The 20,412-nt window shown below is 37.4% G+C and overlaps 1 protein-coding gene across 6 annotated transcripts in view; it reads left to right on the top strand.

Moving 5' to 3' along the window:
• Positions 1–20,412, top strand: part of STXBP5 (syntaxin binding protein 5) — a 103,790-nt gene that overhangs the window by 9,372 nt on the left and 74,006 nt on the right. For all 6 annotated transcript variants that reach the window (XM_027887336.1, XM_027887335.1, XM_027887340.1 and 3 more), the window contains exons 3-4: positions 17,971–18,052; positions 18,830–18,930. In XM_027887336.1, the coding sequence (XP_027743137.1) occupies positions 17,971–18,052; positions 18,830–18,930 (183 nt within the window). The remainder of the gene's footprint in view (positions 1–17,970; positions 18,053–18,829; positions 18,931–20,412) is intronic.

Genomic DNA, 20,412 nt, shown 5'->3' with positions numbered 1-20,412 from the left:
AAAACAGAACAGGTATGCCTCTGGAGGGACTGCAACCGTGAGTAAAGCCATGTTAGAGCAGGTTTATTTCTGAAGGGACTTTGGCTTAGGCCATGCTGGAGCAGGTGTATCTCTGAAGGCATTGTGACCCAGGGACAATGTCATGCTGGAACAGGGGCACCTCAGAGCAACTGTGACTGTGGGGAAGTCTACCCTATAGCAGGTCTTTGATTTGAAGAATTATTGCCTATACATTAGTTCTACTAAAGCAGCTTTTAGTAGTAACTGCTTTTGTTCAAAAATACCTGAAGTATAACTGTATTGGAACTCATGCTGTAATTTACAAAAATGAATTTCACAATGAAAACTTCCCTCTCAGTATTTTACTGGTAGAGCAGAGGCTTGATGGCTAAAACCTCACAGCTTCAAACTTGCTCTGTCACGGTGAGCCTGGGGAAGGAAATCTTTGGAAAGCATGCAAAGTTTGCAAGGCTGCAGGTTACTGTAGCACTGGCATAGTCTGTTTCCTTGGACATCGTAGCTATTTGTGAAACATTGAGATGATATGGATAGTGTGATCTGATGATGTTAAACTGTAACAGCAAATTGGCCGACTGGGACCTAGCTTATGCTTTCAGACTTGTGGTACACTGCTAAACTCAACAGGATCTTAAGTCAGCATTTTAAAGGATTTGTTCTTTCTTGGTCACTGTGGAAGGACTTTCAGAACTGAAGTAGCATCGTTGCTGCAGGAGATGACATGAGCAGTTTTAATGAAGTCATGTCTGGAAAAGTAGAAGCAGCTCAAGATTTGAGATAGGATAAAGAAACCCTTCCTAACAAAACTTCCTTTGACAGAAATTTTGTAACTGCAGTAGACTTCTAAGTGTCCATGTCTCTTTGTTGTACAAAGGTTTCGCAAGGCAAAGATAAGCATTCTTACTTTGTAACTTTAAGGTGACTCAGAGTGCCCTCAGTTTTTTTTTTTGGTTTTTTTGTTGTTGTTGTTGTTGTTGTTTGTTTCCTGCTGCTCTTCTAGAACAATTTATTATTTCTTAGTTTAATGGACCCGTAAAATGATGCATTATTTATCAGAGACCCATAGCACTTTTTTTTTTTCTTTTATAGGCTTATCTGTGTACAAGCACAGTGAAAAACAGAATAAAACTTGTAAATTATTACATTCAATATGAAGTTAAACATAAGTGCTGGACATCAATTTTGGGAACAGTTCACTTTGTCCTTGATCTTAGCTAACTGGTAATGATTTCACATTTTGAAAAATAGTTCTTTGTAGTTTTGAGAGAGTTGATACTGTGGTAAGTCTTTATCTTTAATCTCTTGTGTCTTCTCTTTTCCTCTTGCTGCTCTCAGTGTGGTTCATCTTGGAGTGTACTATCAAACTGGTCATTACAGTTCTTTGAAAAATGCAAGTTCTTAATCCTGCAGAGTACATCTTGTTAAGTAGACAAGACACTGCTTTTCCAGAGATCTAATTCTTTGACAGGTAGTGATTAATTTGTTTGCCAGCCTGAGGAATAAGTTTGTGGTTCTTGTGAGGCAAAACCGCATATGAAAGCGCGTTGCTTACCTGCTGCCAGTGTGCTGTCTGTCAGCAGCTTTTGAAGTTACCTTATTTTGCTGAACTGTAAGTTTCAATTGCAGTGTTGTAATTGGTACTCCAATGCTAGTCTAGCGTAGCCTCTTAGTATTCAGCTGGTGATACCTTAGTGACCTTTTTCATGTCAACGCTTCTATCACAGGCACTTGATAATTGTACAGCTTACATGTTTATCAAAGGCAGCAATAAGTTACTACTACTGTTGACTTCCAGTGCAAATACAGGTGAAGGTCTAGCGACATAATTTAAATCTGTCAGTGATATTTGTATCACTGAATTTAGACACAGTTCAAAATAATGAAGGTTTTGCAAACAGCGAAAACTGAAATATTTCAATAGTGAGGACTGGTAGAGTGGTATAATTCCTTATTTAGTAAATTTCTAAAACATGTACCCTCTGGGGACTCTAACTGAATCCTGACTCCTCTTGATTTTTACAATGCATTCATGAAATTACTTCTATCTGTGGCTGTCATTTAGTTTGTTCTGACACATTGTTGTTTGCTTTAAGACTTTCTGACAAAAATGGAAACCATTTTGTCTTACACTTAAAGTCTCTTCTTAGTAAGAGATTCTAAAACTGCTTTTGTGTCTGAGATCTGTAGAACTTGATGATAGCCTTCATTTGTGTACTGATTGTTCTAACTTAATCACTTATTGCAAAGATTCAGTCTATTTTGAATCCCTAAGCTTTGCTTTAAAAAAATCTGGTAATTGATAGTGCTTATATTGGGGCCGCTATATCAATTTGTGAATTAAGATTGATTTTATTACTGCATTAGTAAGATTTGTTTTTTTTTAATAAAGTTCTGGAGTAGGTCCTCCCAAGTCTTTTGTCTGCAATAGCTCTAATCTTACAGCCTCTTACTTGAGAGGTTTTTCATTTACTTTGAATTCTGAGGGCCAAGAGTAGTGAAAGTAGGTGAAACTTGAAATATGTGTCTGCTAGTATAGAAAGCAAAGTGCAAGATGAAATTCTTCCAGAAATGCTAGGTTGACAGAATCACAAAATAGGTAAGGTTGGAAGCAACCACTGGAGGTTATCTAGTGCAACCTCCCTGCTCAAGCAGGGGCCCCTAGAGCACATTACTCAGGATTTTATCCAGATGGCTTTGCTAACATGAAACCAAAAGTTTTTGTAGTAACAGTGATGCCGATTTTGTAATACCTGAAGAAAGGCAGTCTGAAGTGTTGCAGTTTGCAAAATCAATTACTTGGTTGAGGCTTTTTTTTTTTTTTAAATCAATTACTAGAGGCTACGATATTTACGCATTTTGCTGAATATCATGGTATTTTGTTTCATAAACACCTTAATAAGGTAGTAACAAAACCTGGTTTCTGTTTGGGAAACCTGAAGCTTCATTTCCTTCTAAGATTGAGAAAAAGGAATTGCAGTGGCCATTGCTTCCATGTTGACATTGTCTTAACCTGGCCCACTCAACACACACAGTGCTCTTACAAACAGTGCTGGTGGAGAAAGGAGGTTAGGTTCTCCACCAAGGAGGCTATAGATCAAACTCACTCTTTTATGAGGTATTTCCCATGGATTCTCCAAGAATTAATTGTCTTGTCCTGCTTCTCTATTCTTTTGAAACTCTTCACAGGAGTTTAACTTGGGAACTTTGTAAGCTAGGGAACTAAAAAAAATATGCAGATCCAAAGGAAGTAAGACCTCTGCACTTCAGCTAAGTGAGGTGTTTTATTTCATGTGATTCCTGCTATTTTAAGCAGGGGATTGTATTGTGTAGCCTCTTGAAGTTCCTGCCAGCCTTGTACTCTGTATGTGTTCAATTAATATTATTAGATTTTTGGTTCACATGAATATTTAACACTTCAAGATTAGACAGCTAAAGAGGTAATCCAGCTGGTGTCCAATGTTTTTGATAACAGTTTCTACTAAAGACTTTTCCTCTTTCCCAGCTAGTAACACTGATTTGTAGTCAACAGCAGCAGATGGACAAAAGCTATTTGCATTTTTCTACTTGCTCATTAGGGAAAAATATAGAATGCTAATTTTTTGTGATCACTTAATGTTGAATTGATAGGATTAGCATGCTTGTCTTTTTTAGTTTATGCTCTTTCCAGTCATACTACCTTGTTAAACAGAGCAGATGTTCATCTTCACAGTTGAAAAACATTCTTAACTGAACTTTGTAGTGTTGATATTAGAAGTATAGTTACTAAGCTTTAGTGATGCTTATTAATATGCAGAATGGGCTGCAGAGCGATAACTCGCCTGGCATTCCCTTTTATACGTGTTCCAAACCTGTATAGTAAACTGATGAAGTAAAATTAGCTTCACAGCTACCCTTAAATGTCAGATAAAAAGGAAACTCACAAAACCCCCTCCAAACGACAACAAAAACCAAAAAACCCAAAACACAGCCAAAACCAACAATTAACTTGCTGGCATGGTGAATATCCCCTCATTCTTTAAAATAATTAGATGAGTAACGTAGCATTTTAAAAAGAAGTCCTGTTACTAACCTGGAAAAAGGGTGGCCTAGCTCTTAGAAGTACAGTCTTATTAGTAAAGTCTCCATGTTTTCATAAGGGCTGTTGGTCAAAGGAAATAGTATTCAAGTAGCAGTCACTCACAAAGAATACTACCATTTTCTTACACATATTTTGTACTTACTTCTCTATCTTTTAGTTTAAAAAAACTAAATAAAGACATAGGTCGAAATTTTTTTCAGTTATGCACAGTATATGTGACTGCCTACGATGTGATGGAACTTGTTTTCCTAAAGACATTGCCTGTGGAAGTATTGTGAATATAGTCCCAATTATGTTTATAGTAAAATGTTAGTAAAAAGAAGATAAAATGGGATTTTATAAGTGCTTTACAGGAGAGGCAGCAGGTGCAAACTTATATAATATTGTTTCTTACCAGAGTAGCAAAGGACAAAAACTACTTTTGAATTCTGGCAGTATAAAAGAAATTTTTTAAATGTGAATACTCTACCAATAATTTCCAGATCAGGTAAATAAAAATTCATACAAAGAGACTGTTCGTGCAAAATATTTCTGAAATTTATATTTATCAAATTTAGTAGATTTTGCTTATAATACAGGTAAAATATTTTAAAACACAGTTGGAAAACTTTGTCCACGTAGGTTGTTCTACAAAAATACAACTCTAAAAGTTTTGACATACAGAGGATTCTCTATCTTTGATTGTTTGCTATAGTACAGACAGCAACTGTAAATTATACAACTGTACTTAATTTGGGGATGTTCACTTCTGATGAAATTATACTCAGGGATACTTGTTGCTGGCAATGTCTTAGTGTTTTAATGGAGAATTTTTAAATGTGATCAGTGTAAGTGTGTTCTGTATGAGTGATACTGAACCACTATAAATATATCATTTTCAGCTCCCAAAAAATAGCTCAATGCTGGTTACAGCTGTTATTTGGTATGCTACTTCTCCGGTTGTCTTTTTTCTTTATATGACTACTTATAAATGCCATCCAATGTACTATTTTTGTTGATGTTTGATTGGCATACGTGTATTGGTCTATTGTGGTAATTTTTAATAAAATAGACTTCATCCTGGATTTTATCAAAAAGGCACTAGTTAATGTCCCTTTTTTCAGTTTTGTTTGAGAAGATTTTATGAAGATACCGTTTCCTTCATAGTTGCTGTCTTGATTATTGAAAATCATTTGTTAATAGAAATAATTTCTGCTTGTCTTTTGAAATCTCATCTGTATTTATCTTACAAATATGCAGTTCTCAGTGTCTGTATGACTGGTTTCTTTTTCTCAGAAAATAATTCTTAAAAAGTATTACTTTGCAGTTTTTTAGTTATGTGTTGTAGTACAGTGCTGCTAGTAGCAGTGTAAATTATAGGCCTTGTCTGTGAATAGTTTTCAAGAAAGTATCTATCCTGGGTCTCTGATCTAGCGTGAATTATTTAACTCTTTCCTCTTTCTTCTTTGCTTCAAGAGGATCGCGTTAGTGTATGTATGTAGTTTGTGAGGAGGGATGAGGCTTGTTTCTTTTGAAATGTTTTTGTCCTGACTCTGCAGTTCTGTTATCTCACGGTGAATTTGAAGGCTGTCAGACTCACAAATTGTAAAGAGTCAGACTGAATGTGTGTGGGAAACTGTAGGTGATTCTTTTTTCAATAACCTAGTTCTTTCAGTTGTTCCTGGAACAACAGTTTTCAGGTGTTGGGTACCTGGGCATTAGTGGGGAAAAATGAATAATAATCAGATTCAGATTGCCATACTTTAGAATCATAAAATCAACTGGGTTGGAAAAGACCTCTGAGATCATCAAGTCCAAACCTTGATCCAACACCACTGTGGTTACTAGATCATGGCACTCAGTGCCATATCCAGTCTCATCTTAAAATCCTCCACGGATGGTGAATCCACCACCTCCCTGGGCAGGCCATTACACTGCCTGATTACTCTGTCTGCAAAAACTTTCTTCCTAATATCCAACCTAAACCTCCCCTGACAGAGCTTGAGATCATGCCCTCTCATCCTACTGCTGGTTGCCTGGGAGAAGAGACCAATGCCCACCTTGGTACAACACCAGTGTATCAATCAGGAGGTTTTATAGTCCTTAGTAGCAAAGGAAGTTGGGATACTTTGCAGGCAAAACACTTCCAGACTTGTAATGCTTCAAAGAACTAAAGGGATTCTCCATGCAGCTGGCCAGAAAAGGTTCCCTTTTTGTAAGGAAAAATACACTCAGTTTTTTCTCCTAATACATATGTGACTTGAATTTAGTTCTGGTGGAATTCTTTCTAACAGGAAGTCCAACTCTTCAAATTTTTTTTTTTTTTCTAAATTCACACAGAGCTATTGACCACTGTAAATATACATTGGGTTTATTTGTTCCTGTTAAAGATTGCCATTCTGCTATGCTAACATTTGAAAGAAGAAATAAACTTTGAATGGTACCTTGTAAAGGTGGCATTATTCTCTTCAAACTTTTCTTGCAAAATCGTGGAAATAATAGCTTTCCCCCCATGTTTCTTTTGGTTTTTTTTTCCCTAGTAAGTGTTTAAGAGGAACATCACAGGTGACTTTTGTCTGAAAGATATCATCTTAAATGCTTACTATTCTAGCTTACATCTGACCCTCATGTGTCTTTACTCCTCACCGTGCAGAGCATATATAAAATTCCACAGGTTACACAGCTTCTAGTGAGTCGCAGTAGCTGGCTGATGATTACATTTGTTTTCCTCTTGTATTTTTGATGGAAAGTGTTAGAGGTGAACTTCCAAAACTAATTTCATTTTCTCTATTGCTGAGTAGAAAAAGCTGCCTGACACTCAAAACATTAAAGCAAATATTTTAATCAAAACACTTTAAGAACTGAATTACACTGTATAAATGCAAGTTCTCCTGGCTCAAAGCAGGTCTGAACCGTTGAGGCTACAATGCTACATTAATTTTAATGATCTGGATTTGCTGCTTAGAAACTATCTTGAGGTTGGATGAAGAGTCCTGTTCCAGACTTCTGCCTGAGCTCCTGAATATTTCCATGTTATGGCACTTCTGAAGTGCTCTCTTCCAGAGCTGGAAACTTCACTAGAGAAATTAGGAAACCCTGTCTATTCAGCATTAAAACCTCAGTAAAGTTCTAGACTGTGGTGATAGTCTTCCTCAAACAGTGAGTGCTTGATTTTTTTTTTTTGTCTTGTTTTAATTTTCTTTGTGGGGATAGTACTGGGACTTGTAGTGATGACAGAGGTTAATTTTTTGGAATGTGCATGATTGCTAGATTTTCAAATATCTTTTAACTAAACAGCATCCATTTTACTTTCTTAAAGGGGTTCTTGTGTACATAAGTTGCTGAGGACTCCAGTGGGAACCAAATTGCTTCAGAAAAAATAGTTCAAAATTCCTTAGTTTTTATTTAGCAATAGTCATTTTTAAGGTAGTAATTTTCTGAGGAATCTGGCTGTATTTTTCTTCAAGCATATCTTGCATAGACTTGCTCTGTACTTTGCCTTCTCTTTACCATTTTTAAAAAAGTGAGAGGAACAGCAGTGGAAATGTGAATGTCTTCTATTGGCGTTTGGGGAGCAGGGTGGTAGTGAAGGAGATGGAAGTGGTGTGGGGAAAGGAAACCCCTACTGTTTCTGCAACCTTTCCTTCACTATGCTGCAGGTGCACACAAATGCTCAGGTTTCTTTATGCCAACAAACCCCTTGACCCTTTCCTTGCTTCTTATAAATCAGAGGTCAAATTATTAAATTCCAGTGCTTGTATTTTTTCGTAAGATCATCTTATTCATGCAGAAATGCTGCTGGATATTTCTGTTAAGCTACAGGATTGTGGAAAAAAAAATGCTGAGCACCGTAAACAGATATAGCTCTATGTCTTTGAGGGGCTTGAAGCAATACTTTGCTGCATATGGCTCTTCCTTCAAGGCATCATATGAAGAGAATGGGGTTTCCCCTTCCCTTGGAACAGTTATGGGAATTGAGTTGTAATATATGCATATCGATTATTTTGGATACTTTTATGCAGAGGAAAGACAGACATTTTGTCAGTGAAACCTGCTATCATATGATTCAATCTTGTAGTATTATTACCTGTGTTACGTAACTTTGGAAATGCTTCCTGTGATTGCATGCACCATTTTATACAGAGTCTCTGTTTTAGGGTGGTGAGGTAATGCTTTGGATGGGCTATGGGCCTAATCTGGGTTTCTCCCCTCTTCTCAGCTTCCTATTTTAATAAAATTTACAGCAAGTATTATCTCCAAGGCTTCTTCCTTTCTGTCAAAGATAATTGAAATAGCTCTTCAGACTCAGATTACTAGCAGATGGCAAACAAGTAAACCAAACATTCTTGTAAAAGCAGGGCAGATGAGCACTGCCTGAAGTATCAGGCATCACTTGGAATCTGACAGGAACTGGAAGTATACAGGGTAAGAGATGAGCAGATTCTCTAAAGTATCAGAAAAAAAAAATCACCGAAGCTAGAGTTGCAGGGTAATACTTCCCTTCCATCTAGTAGTTAAAGTGCCTACTAGGAAAAACTGCAGGAAGAATATATAGGAGAACTAAATTTGACTGTGTGTTTTTCTGCTAATAATTTGTTTTCCATCTTGTAGTATTAAACTGGGTTGTAGGTACTTGGAAATCTTGTAACACTGTTTGAATTATTCCCTTTCCAGTGCTAATAAAAGCGTTTTGTTTCTGACATCCACAGCTTGTACAAAACAGGAGCTCTGTATTTGTACTCTCATGGCAACACTTTAACACTGTTGAGTGGTGCATTTCTCGGATCCAAAGGACGGACGCATTTGAAGTCCTCTAATACAATGAGAAATAGCAAACTACAGTATCTAAGGTGGCACCTGCAACAACATCTAAAAGAAGAGTTAAGGTGGAATAAGTAGTGTTATTTTTAGAGCTAGGGTTTACATCTTAATCATATTGAAGAACGGCATGTTTTAATGCTTTTTTTTTTTTTTTAATCTGGCAATGTAGGTTTTGCTAATGACCACTTATCTTTTTAACATGTTTAAATAAAATTTAAGCTAAATATTGCAAAACATTTACAATTGATGTTGAGCTAGTGCATTAGCTTTTAAAAATAAATACCGTCATGCATTTGAGGAGATGTGAATTAAGGTTGCATAAGCAACTTCTGGGGACAATGTCAGCCTTTTAACAGTCCATGTCAAGTTGGATTTCTGGTAAACACAAGCCATAAAAATACCACTCCATGCAACACTGATATGCAGCTATTTTTGTGGTGTGAAGTGGAGCTATATGTAATAGCACAAATTTCTGGACAAAATAGCTAAGTAAAATTACAGGTATTTCAACAAAACAGTCATTTCTTTTAATGTTTTGGCATATATTTTTGCATGTTCTAGGAGAAGCACAAAAAAAATGTAAGACACTCTAATGCACAGGCAGTGGGTTTGCATATTTAAAATAAGAGTTCTAGCTCCATGGTACCCCTTGTTTATGTGAAGACATAGTTTCCTCTTTTGATTTTGGTGGAAGAGTGCCATCTGCTGAGTTGTTTAAATTGTACCTTAGTTTATTTGTGGTGGTAATTTTGAGGAAACTTATAAAATTGTCACTACTACTTTGCTGGTAGTGAAATAGTAAGTTTCTCAGTCCTTTGGTGATATGCAAAACTAAACATTATGCTGTAGTGGAACCTGAGGAGTCTTAAAATGGAAAACACTTGTTTTACAGTGTGCTACAAAATACTTAGAGTACCAATTAAGAGATAGCTATTGATTGCTTACTTATGCATGAGGCTAATTTTACAATTTTCTAGTGTCATTTTGGATTGATAATCTTTAAGATTTCTCTACTTTTGTCTTTGAGCAGACAAGGGAAACTTTCTCCTAAGACCCATCTATTGCATTTCATTTTTATTTTTGGCATTGAGACACATCTAGCTGAAATACTTAAAGCAATATCAGCAGTACTGCCTGTGAACATCACTTTGGGTATTTGGAAGATTTTACAGCTTGTGACTACTTTGAGTCTGGGGACAGATTGTCATATCAAGTTGGTATAGACAGAAGAGTTAAACTTGTACCTACCACCTTGATTTGGGGTCTGAGTTTCTCCTTCTTGTCTATACCATGGAAATGTTGCTACTTCTAATCTATGACCCTCTTAGTGCTTCAACAAGTGGCTTTGCTGATAACCACTTCAAAAAGCTGTGTAAGCAAACACATGGTATGCCTGCATTGCTGTATTGATAAAACTTCCAGTGATGAAGTAAACTTTCTTCAAAAGGATGTTTAGAAGTAGAAGTTATTTTAGCACCATTGGTACAATGTAAAATGGCATGAGAAGCAGATGGGTAGATTTAACCCTCATACACAAATTGAGTGTTAAAGGAATGTGTCCAAAGCAAGGAGCTAATATCAGTAAGGAGAGAGAAGCCACAGCAAAGTCTGCCAGAGAAATTCATACATATGATGAGCTTTTTTTTAAATTTGAGTTGGTCTTCAAAACCTTTTCAAAACCTGTGCTCTAGTCACCTGTGTTTTCTACTGCGTTATCAAAACAAGTGATTAAAAGTGACCATATGAAGAGTGATAAGGTGAACAGCGAAGGTAAAGGATGGGGCAAAACCTGGCTTGAGATAAAATATTTTAAAGGGATTAATAGTTAATTTGAGAAATAAGGCATTGGCACCAAAAGGAGAGATGATGGGAGAATAACGATTTCTGTAAAAGGAGAGAAATTTCACAGAATTCAGAATATGATGCGTTAGAAGGGACCCACAAGGATTATTGAGTCCAACCCTTAGCCCTGCACAGGACCATATCCAAGAGGCCCTTCACCATTTTCCTTGCCCTCCTTTGGATGCTTTTTAAGAGCTTAGTATCTTTCTTATCTTGTGATGACCAAAACTGCAGGCCTTGAGGGGAAGCCCTATGAGAGCGGCTGAGGTGACTAGAGTCTGTTGAGCCTGGAGAAGGGGAGATTGAGGGGAGACCTCATTGCAGTCTACAACTTCCTTGTGAGGGGAAGAGGAGGAGCAGGCACTGATCTCTTCTCTGTGGTGACCAGTGACAGGACCTGAGGGAATGGCCTGAAGTTGTCTTAGAGGAAGTTTAGGTTGGGTATTAAAAAGAGGTTCTTCACCCAGAGGGTGATTTGGGCACTGGAACGTGCTCCCCAGGGCAGTGGTCACAGCACCGAGCCTGGCAGAGTTCAAAAAGTATTATGGATGAAACTTTCAACTACTGCGTGGCAGCAGAAGATTGGGAGGGAGCACACATATGACAGTGTAGCTTATATTTGTTACAATAGTGTCTGTGGTCTTATTCTATGTAAGCCCAAAATGATGTAAAGGGTTGATGAGTTACAAGTGAAATTGACTTGGGAGACCAGACTAGCTACTATGCAGTTTGTAGGGAGGGCATTGGATAATGGGCTTATATTTGAACAAAGTTGGGATAAAATGACTAGGGATTACAGTTACTGTCTTCTGTTATGAATATACAGTAGTTGGTGACTTGAAAATAACTGAAATGAATTTGCCTGTCAGACAAGAGTTAAGGGAAGTATTTTAGATCGCGCTGTGTGAATGAAGAAAGATTTCTGGACCTGGCAAAGAATTGCTTTGCAGTCAATTGGTGTTGATAGACAATAATGGATTGGGCAATTATTGGCAATGTTCTTTGAAAATGTTTAATTGTCCTTTTATTAGATAATACCTATGGTTATTTATGCTTTCATAAGTTAAGTAAGTATATAAATTCACTTGGCATCTAGTTCTAGAACATTACATTTGATAATGCTGCTCTTGGCAATGTCTGTACAAAGTATCTGGACTCTGGGAAAAGACATAATTCTTACTCCAAGTATACTTTGGAGCATTCTTGGCCGAGAAGCTATGGATGTAAGAGGAAAAGCCTGGTTAATTATTAATGTTGTGCTTTGGTAGGTGCTACCAAAAGGATGGATGAGGTAGGTTATCAGTAATAACATGTTAAAATTTGACATGAGAATTAAACTGGATTAAATGGATGACAGATAAGCAGTACTTTAAAGTATGCAACAGAATACAAAGATTTTACTTCTGAATTTTGATGAAGTTCTTAAAAAATGCATAATTATTTCCTGGATTTACTCCTGTGTATGTGGTCTTCGGAAAAACTTTAGTGAATTAGCATTTTACCCATTTCACTGCATCTCTCGTAGTCAGAAAAAACAGTATTTGTAACGGTTTTCTGCTCTTCCCCTTGTGTTCTACTGTTCTCCTTCTCTTCCAGCCTACCTAGAAAAAAATACTGGATTAGTCACCTTCTTTGCACTGTTAGTACTGAAATACAGCCTTTAGACTAAAATAGTTGAACCTGTATCAGCAAGCGAAGCAAGTAAAATCAAGGAAAGCCTGCAGCCTTTTTAGTTTTTTGTTGTTTGGTCTAAATTGATGTTTTTACCTCTTCATTTAACAGCATGCTTTGCCATCTGTGAATTGTGCATATAGAAACTTATCATTAAAACCAATTTTGTTTCTTGCTTTATTTTAAATCACAGGGTTTGGTTTTTTTCATCTTGTTTGCATTTGTACTTCTCAATTATGTCTCGTTCCAATGAACGATTGCCTCTCACTGGCAGCTCTGAGAAAATTCTATCAAATACAGCCTCTACAGAAAATGTGCTGACACTTTTTGTAGCTGTTTGGGAAATGCTCTATTTGTGTGGGGGTTTTTAAGCAACTTTGAAGTTTAAGAAGTGCTTTGACTCCTATTTGTTGTTGTTAGAAAATGGACAGGAAGCGGAATAGACCCCCAGTAATACAGGAGGAAGTAGTTAGAGACCTCCTGAGCCATTTAGGCACTCATAAGTCTATGGAACCAGATGAGAGTCATCCAAGGAGGGAGGGAGCTGTCAGAAGAGCTTGTTAAGCCACTCTCCATCATTTATCATCAGTCCTAGCTAACCAGGGAGGTCGACTGGAGGTTGGCCAATTGACACCCATCCACAGGAAGGGCTGAAAGGAGGATCTGGGGAACTAAGGCCTGTTGGCCTGACCTTGGTGTCCAGGAATTTCATGGAACAGATAATTTTGAGTGGGATCACATGGCACATACAGGACAACTAAGGGATCAGGACCAGCCAGCATGAGTTTAGGAATGGCAAGTTCTGCCTGACCAGTCTGATCTCCTTGTTGACCCACTTGTTGGATGAAGGAAAGGCTGTGGATGTTGTTTACCCGGACACTGTTTCCCTCAGCATTCTCCTGGAGAAACTGACCGTTCATGGCTTGGACAGGTGCACTCTTTGCTGGATTAAAAATTGTCTGGATGGCCAGGCCCAGAGAGGGGTGTTGAATGGTGTCATATCCAGTTTGGTGGTTGGTCACTAGTGGGGTTCCCCAGGGCTTAGTGTTGGGGCCAGCTCTGTTTAATATTTTATTGATGATCTGGATGAGGGAATTGGGTGTACCCTCAGTAAGTTTGCAGAGGACACTATGTTGGGTAGGAGTGTTGATCTGCTGGAGTGCAGGAAGCCTCTGTAGAGGGATCTGAACAGTCTGGATTGATGGACTGAGGCCAATGGTATGAGATTCAACAAGGGCAGGGGCCCTACACTTCGACCACAACAACCCTATGCAGTGCTACAGGCTTGGTGAAAAGTGGCTGGAAAGCTGCCCAGTAGAAAAGGACCTGGGAATGCAGTTCAACAGTCATCTGAACACAAGCTAGCAGTGTGACGAGGTGGCCAAGAAGGCCAGTGGCATTCTGGCTTGTATCAAAACTAGTGTGGCCAGTAGGACTAGAGCAGTGTACTCAGAACTGGTGAGGTCATGTCTTGAGTACTGTGTCCAGTTCTGAGCCCCTCACTGCAAGAAAGACATTGAGGGGCTAGAGTGCATCTAGAGAAGAGAACAGAGCACAAGTCCTATGAAGAGCAGCTGAGGGAGCTGGGGGTGTTTAGGCTGGACAAAAGGAGGCTCAGGGGAGACCTTAGCCAGGTTGTAGCCAGGTGGGGGTCAACCTCTTCTCTCAGGCAATTAGTGACAGGAAAAGAGGACATGGCCTCAAGCTGCAAGAGGGGAGGCTCAGGTTGAATATCAGGAGGAATTTCATAATGGAAAAGGTTGTTAAACATGGGAATGGACTGCCCAGGGAGGTCATAGAGTCACCATCTCTGGAGGTGTTCAAGAAATGACTGGATGTGACACTTAGTGCCATGGTCTAGTTGGCAAGGTAGTGATTGGTCAAAGGTAGAACCTGATGAACTTAGAGGGTTTTTTCAGCCTAAGTGATTCTGTAATAACTGCCTTATGCTAAGGATTGAATTGATTCCTACAATTTTTTCAACTGTCTCTGATGTCAAATGGGTCAACCACAGATGAAGAATCTCCCAATATCCCCTAGGTCTACTTAGAGTAACTAAAGAATTAAAAGAAGACTGCTCTTCTGTGGTTTTCATAAATATTTTGGAATTAATTTTCTCTTTCAAATGTGATTTTTAAGGGCAGATGTGCATGAAGTTGCTCCCATGTAGCTAAGCTATAAATAAGAGTAATAACTTTAAAAAAAGAGTACTTTGCAGAGAAAACTTGCATATTGCTAATGGAAATGCTTGAAGGGTAAGCATAGGTCTGAAGCTTGTTTGAAAAGATATCTTTTGGAAATGTTGCCTTTTTCTCATAAATGAAAGTAAAGTCAGTGTTATTATGTGATAGGAAAAGCACAGTATAACCTTAATTTAATATGTATGACTTGCACTTCTAGCAGTTATGAAAATGAACACTGATGTTAGCACATGAGTATGTTATCTCTTCCTTTTCTCAGGCGCAGCTGTTGTCTCTTTTTTCAAAAAATGTGAAGACAGTGAAATACTAGTGGTTTTCAGGTTTAATTTCCAAGTGGCAGTGGGGACCACAGAAGCAATATTGAAAAGTACACCTTGCTATTAATTTATCCAATTTCTTAATATTGGGAGCAGAGAGTGAATCAGAAATAGTAGAATGAACTGCTTGGAAGTGAAATAAGAAGGAATGGGTCTTTGATTAGAAAACTGCTCAGAGCTGAGTATTTCCTCCAGAGCTATCCTAGGTCTTCGGCAGAGAGTTTTTCCTGTCTGCAAAATTAAAGTGATTTGCCCATCTTGTCATTATTCATTATATTTTTTGCCAGTTTGGGGAACCACTATACAGTAGACCATCACTTCTTAGCACAGAGCTCTCTTGCCTTCAGGACACATACACAAGTATAGAGGATTTGGGCAAACTGCATTCCCTGGCTTGCTGCCTGTTTTGTGTGTTTGAGAAGTGCTTCACATGTACTGAAACAGGCGTGTATTATCCTTCTACAGTCAGTATTTAAGTGACATGCTTTTTCAACTCAGCATACCCCGCAAAACTGAGAGGCTTTGCATTGCTTTAGAAAAGAAGATTAGTGCTGGTTAGGAGGATGATATAAATTTGAGATGAGAAGAATAATTTTAGCTACTAGGTGAAAAAGTGAAGATGACATAATCCTTCAGCAAAGGAACTAAGTAAGACTAGCTGCAAGGACTTTTTTTTTATTATTATTTATAACAGTAAGCACTATAGAAGAGGCCAAACTCTATTTTCAGATCTTCACTAATTTGTCAGAGAAATTTGCTCTGAATATTTAAAGCTTGTGTAGTCTTATTCCCAGTGCTGCATATTTACTGATTTCTGGAAAAAAGGTTTAGGTATCCTGGAAAATATAAAAGAATTTTTTTTTAAGGAAAAATCGAAACATTCTTAATCTTGAAGTTTTTACTGACCAGCTGTAACACTGCTTCCAGAAATATTTGCATCAGAAGTGCTTACAGAAAACATTTGAGTTACAGAATTTGAAGAGGGAAGAAACTTGAGTAATCTGTGGGCTTTCTGTTTTTTTTTTCTGGGTTGTACTCCTCTGGTTTTGAGGCAAGGTAGCTGTAGAGCCTCTGTTCCAAATTAACTCTGGGTGGATGAACAAACAAAGTTTACATTTAATTATGCTGAAAGCTGATGTTCAGGGGAGGGGCTGGGAAAATCTTTTATTAGAAAACTACTTGTGTCAGTGCAGATAAATAAGTTTTAAAATTAAATTTCTGTAACCATCAGAATTTCACATTCAGAAATTGCTTTTCATCTATTTCTGCAAATAGTTATTAATTCAAGTGAATACAGATGCATAAACAAGGCTGAAGCCAATCAGCTCTGAAACTTATGGTATTCCTTGTGCGTTTTTTCCAGTCTGGCAATTTGCGTAGTCAATCCATAGTTAATGTAAAAGCAACTAGTTCACATTACAAGTATTCTGAGTTTGTGTAGGAAGGTATCATTTATGGGGACAACACCCCCTCCGCTCTTTTTTTTTAAAGCTATAAACTGAGACTGGAATACAGATGACTGCTTTGTAAATAACCATATTGCTAAGAATGTAAAATAAAAGCAAAAAAAAAAAAAAAAACACCAAACAAAAAAACCAGGTGAGGCAAGCTGACTCTTAAGTCCTTCCATGCCAGAACAAAATTAAGTTACTAATTCTGTTGTGGGAAGAAAGCTGGTATTAAGTTTGCTGGATTATTCAACATCTGTTTAGTGTGTATCTCTCACTTAGCTGGATGTTATGCAGATTCATTAGAATTCTAGAAGAATGATTTAAGTTTAGAAGTTAAAATATCACAGTACACTGAAGCAGACTTTTCCTCACTGTTGTTCTACTTACATTTTATTTCACCAGCTTAGAGGCTGAGCAGGAGCTGTGTTTGAGTTTCGATTTGCATGCAACCTAATAGTCTTTTCAGCCTTTCAACTGTCTCTAGCATGAATGCACATATCTTTTCAGAGTATTTGTATACGCTTTGGTTTTGATCAGCAATTTCTCAGAAAATGGAAAACTTGCAGAATGGGTGCGAATTGTACTGTTTTATTAATTTCTATCATATATACTGAGAGAAAAAAAATGTACATAATATTCCCTGTTTTGAATACAGCTTTGGGACGATTTCCTTTCTTCCAAAAGCTAAGGTGCCTGTTTAAAAGGTGTTCAGCCCTGACAAATTATAATCCAGAAACCATGGGCAAACTATGATGATGAAATACTGACCACTTTGCATAATTCATCTGGCCTTGCGTTATTTCTGCTCTGTCTCCTAGAGGTTAGAGAACTTAATTATGTATCAGAAGGAAGTGTATAACCACATTTGAAATATATAATCTTCGCAACTAATAAATGAATCAGCTATGGAGAACTGAAAGAGCCTGTGTTGCTGCTACTTCTACCGGTATTCATTATGGAAGTATAGAACTGATCTAAGTGTGAGAGAGAAAATGAGCAAGCTTTTGTTATCTCATAGCTGGAGTGAATTCAGAAGTCTTGATACAGAGATCCTGGAAACTTAATTTATACATAATTTTCCATTGACTCTTCTGTATTTTACTACTGATCTTTTCATCTCTGACCAGCAGATTTATTTTTTAACATGCCTTGTATTATTGAGCTCTTCTTTCTGAAGGTAATGTTTAAAAAAAGGAGAGAAGGATCTTGAAAAGCACTTGAAAAATGTAATCATTTGGTTTATGATGCTTATTTGGATTAATTTCATTTTATTCTAGTTCTGATATTTAACACTGTTAAAATAAGTTAATGTTATGTTCTCCATGATGAAGAATCCCTTAAATAATTATAAGTTAAGCATACTTTTTGTATTTCAAGGTGTGCCTTTTAATTTCTGTGTTACTCTGTGACTTTTATGAATTACTGTTTTTGTGACCACTCTGCTCTGTGTGGTTAAATACGTTGAGTGCACTAGCTAGAAGCAGGACGTCAGCCTTTGTGAATGTGATATTAATGAAAGGGAAAATTTTGGTTGTGGTGTGTGTTTGTTTCTGTTACATGCAACAGTTATTCCTTAATGGTACCAATTCCAGCTTTGGTCGGCCGGGAGTTGAATGCTACTGCCAACATGATAGTGGAGCTGCAGTAATCCAGCTTCAGTTCCTGATTAATGAGGTTAGTAAAATGATGTATATGTAATTTAAAGAAGATACAGAATGTATTTTCTTTAATTTCTCATTAACCAAATGTAAAAGTTAGCTAACACAAATGACTTAGCATGAATGACAAACAGTAAAAACAATTATAAATAAATTTTTTAGTTTTAGAAAATGCTTGACTAACTGCTGAAAATGTCTTTGTCTCTAGAGTGCTCTTTTTTGTAATAAGCAAGAACTTCATAAGAATATCTTTTCGTGTTGTTGAACATTGCCACTTATTTGTAGAACTGGTAAAGTACTTTTTCAGTAGTTCTACCAGTTTCACTAGGTAGTTCATTTTATTTTGATAGAGTTACTGTTTTAGACAGGAGCTGAATAATGTTCCCTCAAGTTCAAGTGTGTGTTTATAGGGGTGTAGCAGCTGTACTTGAGCTAGCTAGATTTGTAGAGGGACATCACTAGCTTTGTCAGCACATAGATATTAGCTGTTGAGTTCATTGCTTGATTTCTTTACAGAGATGGGCATGAGAGAATTGATGTGCACACACTGGAAAAAGCTCTTTCCCCATCACCTCTTAGTATAGCACTGAACCAAATGTGAGCAAGCTGAGCATGTGATCACATCAGCTACCTCATTCCTGCTACTTAGGAATTATCTGCTCTATGGTGTTGATGTGAACACTTATGAATTTTTTTCATCTTGGTGATAAATATGTAATATATTTCCCCTGTGATGATGTGTTGTTACTAGGGTTATTAAAACAAGTTGACTAAAACTTATTCTTTCTCATAGGGAGCTCTTGTGAGTGCCTTGGCTGACGATACCTTACACTTGTGGAATTTGCGTCAGAAGAGACCTGCTATACTTCATTCGCTCAAATTCAACCGAGAACGGTAGGGATTGGTTTATTATTGCCTTGCCCCTTAGCATCACACTATGTGCCATTGTAAGATCAGATTTATTAATGCAGTCCAATTCATAACTTTCTAAATAATTGAAACTGGATTTTCACTGGGCTTGAATTTCAGTCTGTTAGGGCCAATAGTACTTGTGAGTAGACACACTAGTCACCTAAACTGAGATGATTTTTCTGTTACTTTACGCTGTTGAACATCAGTTTTCACATCTTTAATATGTGGAGGGTTAGAATACTTTGAATGTATGTCTTCAAAGGAATTTTGGAACAAGAGGCAGTGTGTGTACCAACAAGACAGCAGGAACACTAGTTCAATTTTTTACCTGGAAGTTTTCTCTCTTGGTGACAAATCGGAGTTCTGAAGTGTTAGAGCTCCTGCGTGTGTCAGAGAAGCTGAAAACAACTTGCGTTTCGACTAACCTTTGAGACTCAAGTAACAGCATTATAATCACACTATCAAGACATTTCAGATTAAACTTCTAAAATTCTGCTGATTAAATTTCTGGGGCAAAAAAAGTCCTTTTTTTGGTAGCAAGTAGTACTTCCTTCTTGGGAAGTAGCCCTTTTTTTCCAGTGTATGTAAAGTCTCAACTGGAATGCTGTGTTTGCTTTTGAGGAGCATGCATTAGAGATGGACTGCTTGGGGAGCTCAAAGGATGCTTGCAAGAAAAGAATAATCTGTGACTTCTTGTCTCTGTTCAATAGATCAGGAAGTAATAAGCTTTAAGCAAAGGGTAGCAATAGGAAGAGGTAAATTAAATGCTTATGTAATACCTTCTAATGTATCAAACTGTTGGGTGGGTTATGTAGTAACCTTGTAGTTTTAAAGAGCAGGTTATAAACAAGTTTGTCAGAAATAACATAAATGCAGATTACTGGGGTTCAGTAAGTGATCACTAAGTGATTCTAAGTACTTTTGAAGTTATTTCTAAGATAATGGTTCATAAACTTTTAAATGGGGTCTTTAGGCATAGAACAAGGAATAATAGCTTTGAACTGCAAGGTTTAGATTAGATATTAGAAAGAAATTCTTCACTGTGAGGATGGTGAGATGCTATAACAGGTTGCTCAGAAAAGTGGTGGATGTCCTATCCCTTGAAGCATTCAAGAACAGGTTGGATAGGCTTTGATATTCTGAAAGATGAACCTGCCCAGAGCAAGTGGATTGGACTAGCTAGTATTTAAAAGCCCCTTCAGACCCAAAGCATTCTGTGGTTCTGAACTGTTATACAGAAAACAGAAAGCTTTGTTGACAGAGCAAAATTCTCTGCCCAAGGGAGTGATAGTGTTCCTTTATGCAGCAAAAAAGTCAAATGGAGAGAAATGCAATTTACAACCACTAGTTTAATGAGGAGTGTTCAAGTGTGGGAGATAGTGTATCCAAACTGAATTTTCTCCTTCTCCCTTCCTTTTTTTTTTTTTTAAAGGACTTTTCCCTTGTAGCACTTAAGTGTCAGTA

Source organism: Empidonax traillii, unplaced genomic scaffold (assembly GCF_003031625.1).
Source record: "Empidonax traillii isolate 1590-97213 ecotype Southwest subspecies unplaced genomic scaffold, ASM303162v1 scaffold207:size1520225, whole genome shotgun sequence".
Taxonomy (NCBI): domain Eukaryota; kingdom Metazoa; phylum Chordata; class Aves; order Passeriformes; family Tyrannidae; genus Empidonax; species Empidonax traillii.
The sequence above is the reverse complement of the archived record's forward strand: the minus strand, read 5'-3'. Positions and strand labels throughout refer to the sequence as shown.